Source organism: Buteo buteo, chromosome 6, assembly GCF_964188355.1.
Source record: "Buteo buteo chromosome 6, bButBut1.hap1.1, whole genome shotgun sequence".
Classification (NCBI taxonomy): domain Eukaryota; kingdom Metazoa; phylum Chordata; class Aves; order Accipitriformes; family Accipitridae; genus Buteo; species Buteo buteo.
The window spans coordinates 11,722,425-11,734,684 of NC_134176.1; the positions used below are offsets into that span (position 1 = coordinate 11,722,425).

The 12,260-nt window shown below is 35.4% G+C and overlaps 1 protein-coding gene across 6 annotated transcripts in view; it reads left to right on the plus strand.

The window, feature by feature from the left end:
• Positions 1 to 12,260, plus strand: part of PPP1R13B (protein phosphatase 1 regulatory subunit 13B) — a 72,728-nt gene that overhangs the window by 4,613 nt on the left and 55,855 nt on the right. Inside the window, exon 1 of one of the 6 annotated variants that reach the window (XM_075029728.1) lies at positions 9,534 to 9,768. The exons of the other annotated variants lie outside the window; for them this stretch is intronic. Within the exon in view, the coding sequence (XP_074885829.1) occupies positions 9,643 to 9,768 (126 nt within the window). The 5' untranslated portion in view covers positions 9,534 to 9,642. Of the gene's footprint in view, positions 1 to 9,533; positions 9,769 to 12,260 lie in introns of those variants that run through there. 6 annotated transcript variants of the gene reach the window in all.

Consider the following 12,260-nt stretch of genomic DNA (forward strand, 5'->3'; position numbering starts at 1 on the left):
CACTGTACACTGTTCTCTTCCCTTAGGAAGATCACTACTAATACAGCTCTATGTTGTGAAAGTCTAAAGGAAGATGTGTCATTTTAATACACTTAAATTAATATTAGGAATTTCCAGTGATGTTGAGATAAAATATATTGCAATTCAGAGCTGTATAGTTATCAGCAAAACTGATATCATCCTTGTTTGCTGAATAAATCTGAACTGACTGTAGAGAATAACTTGCAAGTTTATCAGCCATTATTAATGATGTTATTTATTGCAGCAAAGCTTAAAGGCCATTTCGTGGCTTTTTGGATCATGTCACTGTGGTTTTTAGGATGACAGAATATGTCCTATTCTGTGGTAAAAATAAGTTCATCAGCTTCACCATGTCAATGAAAAGTACTATTTATAGGCTACTCTAATTGAATATTTAAATATATTTAATAGATACATGTGGATTCTAATGAAACATATGAGAAAATTTTAAGGGAAAGGATACTCTCTATTAGTTTCTCTTCATATATTAACATAGATGAGATTGTTGCCCATTGCAGACTTCAGAGAGAATAGGTATTTATTTGACAACAAAATTCCGTTTCACCAGATCAAGTTATATTAGTCTAATAAATCCAAGTTTGATGTGAAATATATTATATAAAAAAAACTAGCTTATTTTATTTATATTGAGATCTCATACAGCTGTGGAACAGTCCCTGTTATGCTAAGAGTTGTCCATACATAGAATAAAGACAGTGTCTTTTTTGAAGAATTTGCAGTCTAATGCTTGGTTTTAAAACCAAAGTTCACATTTATTATCTTTTTAAACATTCAGGGTGTTTAGATCTAATTTTTTTTGTCCTTACAAGCTGGAGGCATCTTAAAAAATAAAAAATAATTGTTGAGAATGGAGGTTTGAAGAAGCAAACAAATTATTGCCTAATTGGGGGGGGGGGGGGGGGTGCCTTGCTCCCTTTCCATCATGACTCACTGTTGGAATTTACAAGTCTTACGTGTTTGTCTAAATTAAAAGCTTAGTATTACCATACATTAATTACTAGCACAGGATAGATCAAAATACTTTAACTGAATATGCTAGCCTGGGATATGGAAGATTCATTCTTAGGCTTGTGTCAGACCCCATTAAAGTGAGATTTTACTTTTTTTTTTTTTTTCCTTAAATTGGAATACCATACTAGGTGATTTCAAATATCTTTAAAATCTTCCTTCACTTATGAACAGCTTTTCCATCAATCTCAAATCTAGTGTCTCACTGATTCTTAAATTATAAGATTTTAAAGTAAATAAATATTATGCAATATTAACATTTAAGGTTGGTACATTTTTCTGGTAGTTTGGAAATATGTCACTAGAATTAATTAAACTTGGAAGCACATAATAATCTTTAATGTATTAGGCAATATATCTGTGGAACGTGCTCAATGTTTTGAGCTTCTGAAAGCAAATTTTTTTTGACAGACAATAATAGAATAATATTGTGCAATAATAGACACCATCTTTCAGAAGTAGATTTGTGTGTCAAAAGCAACAATGCTATCAGGAGGAAAAAGCATAAATTCTATAGTAACTCAAAGGACAAACAAGAATATGAACTGCTTAGTGGAGGAAAAGAATGAACATCAATTTTCAGTCACTTTACCTACATTTTAGGTCACTATTTGTTTTCTTAAATCTTGCTTAGAAGCAACTACGTGTAATCTTGCTTGTATTGGAGAGTGCAGGTTTATCATTGTGGTGCAGTAGGATATTGGAGCAACTGAATTCCTTTCAGGGCTGAGGTTTCACAATAGGGATGAGCTGGGTTAACCATTTCCTGTGGCTGATGGAAGAGGCTCCGTTTCCTCTTCCTTGCTGCTCATTCCCACCATTTGCTTTGAATGGACTGCACTGCTTGTCTCAGTATACTGATCCAGGTCACTAACAATATAAGAAATAGTTGTATCCAAAGAATGCTGAAGAGATATATGTACACGCAAATAAATGTGTGTGTGTGTGTGTGTATATATATATGTATTTTGTGAGACTAGAGGGTTAGCTCAGCTTACATTGTGACTATTGTATTATCTATGTTGATAGAGGAAGGAGCAGTCTGCTTGGCTGAGATCTGTAATGGAGAAGGGCATAGGGAAGTGGAATCTGTCCCTTTCAGTATTTTTGTTTATTCAGTTTAGTTTATTGTGGACGTGTACCTCAGGTCACATATTTTGAATTTTGTTCTCTGGCTATTCAGCAGATGAGTAGAACAGTGAAATGAAACTGAAGATCTCTGCAGTGCAATAATGTTGTTACTTCAGAGATAAGTTATAGTTTCACCAGTTTTCACATCTTTATTGGGTATCCAGTAACACTTTACATTCTCCCTGAAACAGAAGAAAGGAAGGGATACTGTTTTTTTGGTAAAATATGTGGTCTTTGAGGAAATCTTGAGATACAAATATAAAGTTGGGACCAAAAAAAAAAAAAGGCAAAACTATGAAGCTTGGGTGGCAGTTGCTAATCTGCCATAATTCCCCCCCCCCACACTTTGCAATATTGCATTACTTCTGATTTCTGCCCATTATTTCCTTATCCTCTAAGATTCATAATTTAGCCTAGTTCTTCAGTAGTGGAAGTACAATTAAGATTTTTTTAGTTTCCAATTCATTGCTTTGCTTAGCAGCAGAATTCTATTTATGTGTGAGGAGACTTTAGTTAGAAAACTATTTTATTTAAGGAATTCCAACTCCAGCAGGAAGCAATCTAATCTGAACTTGCATATGTTGCAGACACTGTATTTAACCTATGTATCCTTATGTCTACTTTGACAAAAGGATTTCAGCTTTCACATGACTAAACTATTGTTTGTAAATTGAGAATGGGGGAAACTGAGGCTTCAGTTTTGTGTAGGTGAACCTGATGTAACTGCAGGGGCTGCTGTAGCCCTGCCTCCCTGCTGCCCTCTCTCTTGTATTGGCTCTGGTATTTATCTGATTCTGTGCTGAGCTGTTGCAGGATGCGAACTCAGCAGGAAGTTGCTTGTTGCTTGCCTTTTTTTTTTTTTCTTTTTTTTTTTTTTTTTTTTCCTCAGGATACTTTTCTGCCAGCTGAGCACACTGAAACCAGCTCAGTGCAGGGTCAGATAAGCACTGGAACCAGCGCAAGAAAGGGCAGTGTGTAGATTGCAGGAAGGATGTAATCAGTTTTATCAGTTTAGGTTGTTAGGATTTTTCAGCCTGAAACAACTCTGTGGTGGTGAATGAATATGGTGAGATATATCTAGATGATTTTGGTATGTAATCCATGTCCCAAGTGGCAATGAAGAGTAACTTCCCTGCTCTATGAAATGAAAACAAGAAAACAGTACAGTGCCCAAGGTCTCTACCAGGCTGATCTAGGAGAATTTCTCTAATCCCAAATCCCATGGGTTGACCCCATGCACGTAAGCATATTTCATTGACTAGCATCTGAATTAATTCTGTGTTCTACTCTCCTGGGAGCCAATTTTTGACACTTCAAAACCAGCAAACCTTGCTCTTCTAAAAACCAGACTGTATCTGTCCAGACCTGCTAAGGTGAATAGCTGAGAATTGTTGAGAGTTATAGTATTAGATGAAAAAAGCACTAGACAGGGCTGCGTTATTAATATGTGGAGAAAAGTATTGCCTGCATTGCTCTCTGATGTTTAAAGGAAAAGAAATAGGGTGGTTTGAGACTAGCAAAGTTTACCGTAGCCATTAAGTACAGCCTTACCTGCATATAAATATTTTTTTTTTAATTTCTCAAAGAAGCTGGATTAAGTGATAGTTTAAAAATAACAGGTACAATTTAAGTTGAGGAGACATACTTTGAATGCATGTTTGCATGAGAAAATCCTTTTCTAATCCTGTTTCCTAATGCAATTTGTCTAATTTATGATTCAAGACAGTGCTGCACCTGTTGGCATTCTTACTTCTGTTCTGAAGGTGATACTTTCAACATACTTACAGTACTTAGAAAATAGTTCAACCTCTTCTTTCCTACCACCTCCTCTGCCCATGCTTACTATTTTAAAAAAAACACAACAAACAGGCTTCAGAAAGTGTATCTGGCTATCTTGTAAAATCTTAACCAGTGTGTTGGTCAAAACCTGACCTGAATCTATCCCATCTAGCCAAAGATAGGGGGTTTCAAATTACTTAAATTCAAAATGTTGTCATAATATGTCTTTAGTTACTAATGTCTTAATCACTTCATTTGAAAAGATATAGAATAAGGAGAGGATATTTGTGCATTGTTATGGTATAATTGATGTCTGTAAAATGGTTGGCAGGCTGTTAGCATTTTGCAGAGAGAAGAATGTGATAGCCAGAGCATATACTGTGTGATTATGTGGGCAGCATAGGAAACTAGTATCTCCAATAAGTTTAAACAGTTCAACTAGTGATTACTTGCCTAAAACTGTAAGTTACCCACTGACAGCTTAGCTAACTTATTTGGGCATCTGAGAAAGTACTAGCATCTATGAACTGACAGCCATTTCATACAAATCCTGTAAGATAATTTTTATAGTACATGGCTGTGTTAGATACTTAGCTTAGGCAAATACATACTTAGAAATAGTCAAACAGGGTTCTTGGCATTATTGCTGTTCAGATACATTGACAGAGAAGTGGTTAGATTTTCCTCCTGTGTATTTAAAAACAGGAAGTTCTTGGAATTGAAATTTTGGATGGTTCTGCAGGCTAACAAATGGGTTAATTGCTATTCAGGCCCCAAACAGTTGGACTGTATGTACACTTTGGGAGATTATTGAATTCTTGAAACAGTGTCTTATAAAAATAAACTATGAAACTCATCTCTGCATGCAGCTTCATCTCTGCATGCAGCTCTGAATGTCTCAGCGTGCCTGATGCTTAATTTCCTTATGGAGTGCTTCACTGTCCCAAATTATCTAAATTTCAGAAAATCTTAGCTGCAGGTCTGAATCATGTACTTCTGATAGTGGAAAACAGATCTGTAATGGTTGACCTCCTTTACACTTCTAAATCATGTCAGGATCAATGCAATTATTTTAAAACCGTATCACATGGATTGGTGTCTATTCTACCCTATGTCACTTGGAAATCTTTTCAGTCCTTTTTCTGAATAGTTTCTTGGTGTACTAACAGTGCAATGTATTTACCATTTTATTGTCATTTATCACCACTTCAGCAAGAGCTTATTGGATATGGGAATATGCTATAAAAATGCAAGCTTTACATTGAAACAAATCAGTTTCAAGTCTGTTGCTTGCAATGCGCCCCCCCTGCCCGCCCAATTCCTGACTACAGCACTTTATTTTTACTTTTTTTTTTTTCAGATGATGGAGAGCAGTAGTATTTGTTTTTGTAGCACTGATAGGACCTAAAGTTATGAAGGAGGTTATAATTCAGAGTTTAAACTGATTTAAAACTGCTTTGTTTACCCCAGCGTGATTTTGGAGTCCAACTCAAATACTTATATTGGAATAATTAATTCATGTATCAATTACTGTGCTTCTGCTCATTTTCAGCTAAACATAAAGAACTTTTGAATTTGATTCACTTTAACATTTACCAACCTTTACACTACTTTGATATCCTTTTTACAGTGGATTTTTTTGTATTTACAGTACAAAATTATAGTCTGAAAAAACACTTCAAAGGACATAAAAGACACATTAAATAAGAGGATTTACTATACAGTGTTTCTGATACGGTATTTTTGTGTTTCTGGGTGGTTTATAACATTCAACATAAGAAATCTTTGTGATTTGAGCCTTCAGTGCATTACTGGATTACCCCCATTTACTGCTGCTCCCTTCCCCCAGTCATCTGAAGCTACCAAATACTGCTCAGTTCGCTCTCTGAGTTCTGAAGAACTGAGGAGCCTTGGCACAAAATTACAAGTAAGCTTGATCTGGAGTGTGCATGTACTTGCCTGTTTCTTTTCAGAAGCAGGAAAAAGCTTTTGGTCAGCTTTTTCTTATTATCTCACAAATGACACAGAAATTTTTCAAGCAGTGAGGTCTCAACACCCTCTTTTCCTCCACTGCTCAGGGATGAGAGTGTTCTGATTGTGTCTGAATTTCTTTATAAACCTTTTGTCTTCCTTTCCGCACCTGAAGTGGGGACTAAAGTCATTCAGCCACCCTACTTGTTAAGTACCACAGTTTTCTTGTGAGAAAAGATGTCTTCAAATATGTGAAAGAATGCAAAAATGTGAATGTTGCTATGTATGTTTTTATATACTGGTGTCTGTAGTCATACTGGAATAAACAGTCTGATATGCTGGGGACCTAGGGATGCTACTGTGTTTATAATTTGGAGGGCAGTTGGTAAAATCCCTTCCATACACCCCAGCCCCATACCCACCCCAGAAAAGAGCATGATAACCACAATTTCTGTTTTGAATGTATGTATTTGAACGTATGTATTTGACACGTTTAAATCAAATTCTTTTTCGCTTTTATTTTCTTTACCCTGTGATTGGAAAAAGGAAACACGCTCACCACAAATCATACTCTGCATAGGTTATTGAGGGTACAGTTGTTATAGTGTAATACAACATCACTGTGTTTAACTCAGTAAAATAGATTTAAGAAATACATAAACTTGGTTGTCAGTTTACCTAAGTGGAAGTGCTAAGTAGACCTAGGTACCTGTCTCATTAAGTATTATTAATTTACAATGACCTGGGAAAAATTAGATATTTTTGTTGGTGGTGGTTTTGTGTGTGTTTGGTTTTGTTTTTTTTTTTTTTACTTTTCCCAGTATTATCTATGGATTTTTGATTGATCCTACTGGAGAAACTGAAAGAGAATATATAGAAAACAAACAAGCTGGGTTTTTAAAAATCTTTATCTTGTATGCAAATTATAACATGTTAATTTTAATCTGGAAATAAGGTGTCTGTTTAAATTAATTTTCCACAAATGTAGAAAAGCTTAGCTTAGAGGGCCTCTGTGCAATCATGCACATTTGTAGTTAAGCATGTTCAAAATAAGTAAATTGTACATTTGCATATTAGGCATTTACAATATAGCTTATATAGCAGGAGGAAAGAAGTGAAAATAGCGAGAGGGTATGATAGGGTGGAAAAGTAGAACAAAAGTTATTAAACCAAAAACCCCTTAATTTAAAGTTAGTGATACCCTGCATGCAGTGTTGTATATTATTCCTTCTGAACTCTTGCTTTTCTTTATATTTGTCCATTACTTCTCTGTGTATTCTTAGCTGCTTACATCAATCAATTTTAATCTATAGCTTTATGTCAAGTAATTTTCCATTTTGTGTAGATATGTGATATAAAGTTGTGTACATTTTAGGGAATTATACTTCCAGTTTCACTTTTGTATTCTTTTTCCTACATCATTCCATGTGGTTTTCAGAGGTCATGAGTGACTTCATGTTAAAATGCCTTAGTAGGATCATAGACTGCATTTACTTTCCTATTGAGTGATTTACATAATCTGCAGATATATAGGTTTGCTAAATACGAGCTTTGTCGCACAGGGCAAGTCCTCTTGCTTTTTACATGGTTTTTCCATTTAATGCAGGACCATAACTTACGTCTATGAAATACTGCATGTACCTTGCCTCCTTCATTTAGAACATTCAAAACCTCTTTACATTTTTGGGAGGAAAATCCCCTTGTTTCTTTAATTTAGGATTTTGAGGCTTATAATATAAGCAGCCAGAGGTTGTGGGTATCCTTATCTCTCTACATATATCCTAGATTTATATTTACCTACCTAACAGTAACAGTTATAAATCAGTCAGCCAAATAACTGCACTGGATCAGATACTCAATATGGAGACAATACATCTATGGACTGTATGAGAGAAAGTAAGGGGCTACGCTGTGCTTGTATTGTTTATATTATTTATCTGATGTAACAAACTACACACAGGTGTTTTCAGTTATTTCAGAAGGGAGGATGAGAGGATAAAAGGGAAGTTCAGTGACACCTATGTTTATTTTAGTTCATATTCTTTTGAAAGAACCCAATTATCCAATAGGGATGGCAAGCTTTAGAGTTGGACCATCCCATATATTTCTGGTCTAAATGTGCATGTCATGCCTTTCTATTGTAGGTAAGGCTTTTATAAGTTTTGGGGGTTCGTTTAGAAGAATTCAGCTGGTAGCTATAGTTGGAAGAGTGGCACAATATGTGTTAATATAGGCCCAGCTTTTCCTCTCAAATATTTATTCACGTGATACAGTTTGTTTTTCTGGCAGATAAAGTTACAATCTGGTTTTGGAGAACAACCAGATTAGATTTTTCCACCCTTCCAAATCAAAACAACCCATCCCTTTTAAGAAATATCCTGCAGCTTCTCATTTATTTAAAATGTTCTCAGTTGCTAACAGGTTAATTTTTTTAAGTTGCAGCATTTTATAAGTCTGAAATTATTCTACCAATTATATTCTCAATAAACCTCTCAACGTGATACATGTTTGCTGAGGAGGAAGGAAGACTGCATGGGATTGGAACATTTTTTTTACCAACAAAATGCGTTAAGGGAGGACAGTACTATTTCTGAATGTAGAAGCAGGCTAAATACGGAATCTTACTAGCTTTTTCTTCTCTGCTGCTGCTTGTAGGGAAGGCTAATGTAACAATTCTGTGGCTCACAAATGAAGCTGAGAACCCCTTACTTTTCCCTTCCTGCAGTGAATGTGTACAGTGCTACACAGAAAATGTAGCTCATAGCTCTAAGAAAGATGGGTTGTTCAGGTTCTGTTGGTCTTTCATAGTATGGGTTGGATTATTATTCCCCCCACCCCCAACCCCCTTGGGTCACTTGCTTACTCTTTCTCTCCATTTTCTTTATTAAGAGAATGGATCAGGCTGGAGAATATGCTTTGCCCCTGCAATTGTAGAGTAAGAGCTAAATGCACTGTTGGTGCCTTCTCTCTGTCTGTTCCCCACTCTGGATCCTGTATAGTGTTGACAGGAATGATGATAAACATTCACTGTCCCTCGACATGAAGAGGCAATCAGAAACATAGTTTACCATTTTATATTCTCTGCTGCTTGAATTACGTCCAGCAAGAAGACAGACTTTGCCAAGAATGGAGTAGTGCTTGAACTATAGTATTTTTAGGCATAAATACGTGGTGCATTTGTTGTTGTTGTTTGTTTTGTTTTTTAAGCTGGTTGGTCTTTTTAAAACATTTTCCTAATTTAAGAAAATGTGTCGTGGAAATGTCTTTTGATAGTTGTTAGGATTGTTTGCTCTTGGAACTTCTGCTCATATCATTGCCCCCTTCAACAGGAAAATGACTTCTGTCTCTTCTGAGACAGTCAGAGCCTTATATGTAAATTTATTTAAGATGAATACTTACTGTTTGTCATTATTATAATAGCAAACAAGGATTACTATTGCACAATGAGAGGATAGCAGAACTCCTCTACTGCAACCTTGCCTAATTAGGTGAAACTTGATCTAGCCTATCTTGTTCCTGTCACAACTGTGGCCTGTCTTGTTTCTTTACAACGTCTTATCACTGCTCGTCAGTACTGCTTGAGTTCATATGCCAGTAGACCAAAAATACTCCATTTAAGTAGTTTTTCACTGTAGTTGTTGCACAGAAACTGTTCTTAGGTTTTAGCTCTACACAATATTTTTATATTCACTGCTATTTACAACTGTCCACATGAAGAATATTTTAAGGATGGTTCTTCAGAATATTATAAAAACATCAAAAGAGAAATCTTGGCTACCAGAAAAGGCTGGACTTCACTCTAAAAACTGGACAAAAGACAGAATTATAAAAAAGAAGGTGGGATTAAATTGCTTTTTGTTTATTTGCTGTAAAATTAAGCATTTGGGGATTTGTATTTGTAAAACTGAACAGTGTGTCCTTTTAATGGGTTAGAGTGTGCATATGTGGGATTTTTACTTGAAGAACAGAGATTATTGCCTTATATGGGTTTCTTCTGTATATGAAATGTCTGGAATTTTTAATTTTACCTTGCATAAGTTATTTGATTTCTTTATTATTATTATTTATGTTTTCTGATTCAGCCAAAGTGGAGATGAAAGAGTAAAACAGAACAGCTTTTAGTTTTTAAATCTGCCATTTAAAAACTAAAGAAATGCACTGGAAAGAGTTATGTTCTATTATGTGCAACTTCCACTCTGATGGAAGGAAAACTCTGCAGACTGCCTGTTGAATCCCAAAGGATGTATTCACTTTTCACTTTTTATATTTTTGCCAAGCCAGATAATATTACAACTAAGATTGAGTGGTTGGTATTCCCTGAAAGCAATACACTAAACAATCGGTATTTTGTCAATACTTTCTGCTCAGTGGGAGAAAGCTGTGGCAGTCCCTTCTTATTTTGCTCTATTGAAAATAAAAAAGTAGTGCTGATTCCAGTTGCAATATTACATACGGGTGTGTGTCTGTAGATTTCATAAAACTTGCTCCTTGTTTGTAAAATTAAAAACTGACGTTCAGTGCTGCAAATCACCTTCATTCATTGACAAAAAGAACAATGTCTTTAGTAAAAATGCTATGTTGGTTGGTTGGTTTTGTTTTGTGGTTTTGCTTTTTTTTTGTTGGGGTTTTTTTTGTGTTTTGTTGAAAAGTTGTAAATGAAAAGACCAAATGTCTGTCTTTGTATCCTATACTTTTTTGATGAGATTATTTTCAATGCAGTAGGTAGGTCAGGCTTTTCTGGAATTCAGTGGATTTTGGATGACTTTGCTGTAGCTGTTGACAAGGTCGAACACAAGACTGTAGAAACATCAGCACCTCCCTTTCCTTAGCCTTGGCCAAAATATTTTTAATAATTTCAGAACACTCAGTTCTGTGATACAGATTGTGGGACACTCTTGTTGCATGTGGACTTTGAAGATTAAGTTGTCTTTCAGGAAAATTAACCCAAAACGTCATGTTTAACCCTGCTTCAGTTTTGCCTTGTGTTGTCAGAATGAGCTTTCTTTCAAAGTAAATTACAGTATTGCTAATACTAATATGCAAAAACCTTGAATAGGATTTATCCCCATATCCCCCACACAGTAAAAGTAAAATAGTCTTTCTTTTTTTTTTTTGTCTTTCATATCTGTCATCTGGTTCTTGAGTCTTTGTGGGGGCGTCCTGTTTTGTAGGGTTTGGGATTTTAGGGGTTTTGTGTGTGTGGTGTATCTTTTTTTGGTTTGGGTTTGTGTGTGGGTTTTTTTGGTTGGTTGTTTTTGGGCTTGGTTTTTTTTTAACTGTTCCTTTTGATGAATACAACTTGGTTTTTTCCTGACTGGAAAGCTGAGATTCTTATGTCATAAAATGATCTCTGAAGCTGAGTCAACTTGGATTAATTTAATTTTGTTTTTAATTTATTTTAGCCAGTTCACCTGGGTTTACTGCATATTTTACAGCACTACAGTTGCGTTGTTCTTCAGCAACATGTCTTTGCAATGATTTGGAAAGTGAAATATTTAATAATATTTTTAAACATATTATTTATATCTCATCAGCTGATGAAATGGGCAGTTAATATATTAGGACTGTTGTTTCAAGCTTGTCATGCATTTGATGTATGATGTGCTGGTTACCTTGACAGATATGAAAGATTTAGACCTCTGAACATTAGCACTAAGTTGTATTTGCGGTCTTGTACAATGAGATGTGGTTGTAGTGCCACAGTGATTCCTCCGTCCTTTTCCCTGGGGACCTGACCCTGTACTGGGTGTCCCCACTTCACTCTCTGAACCATTTGGTTTGGAGGACCCTGGGTTGGAGATGTGAAGAATAGCAGAATTGTGGCCATCGTGTTTATATTTTATCAAAATAAAGCTGTCAGAGTTTATGGACAAATGGACATCAGGAAAGATGACTGCACCAATGTAGCTATTGTTGTGATCTGGAGTCTTGCTGTCCCCTGAACTTCTGACTTTTCCTGTGTATTACTACTGTTCCATGCATTTGCAAATGCAGTGTCTGCTGCAGTTTTCTAAAAGGAGTTTGGCAAGAATCCATTGTTTAAGGAATTCTTGTATTAATAGGCCTAAACAAGTACTAAAATATTTAGTTACAGCAGGGGTATTTGCTAGTTTGTTAAATAGATTAGCAATTTGTTTTACTTTTTTTATTTAATAATCAGCACAAAATTGATATGCCTGCTGATTTTTATTGTTTTTTTTCAAGGTGCTTTAGATAAATCTCATTGAAATTAGGCAGTCAGCACTAAATGAGATTTGTCATCCTAAGATTCACAGACAAAAAACATTCTAAAAGATAAAAAAGAGTATCATTAGTGAAGCCAGCAAGTG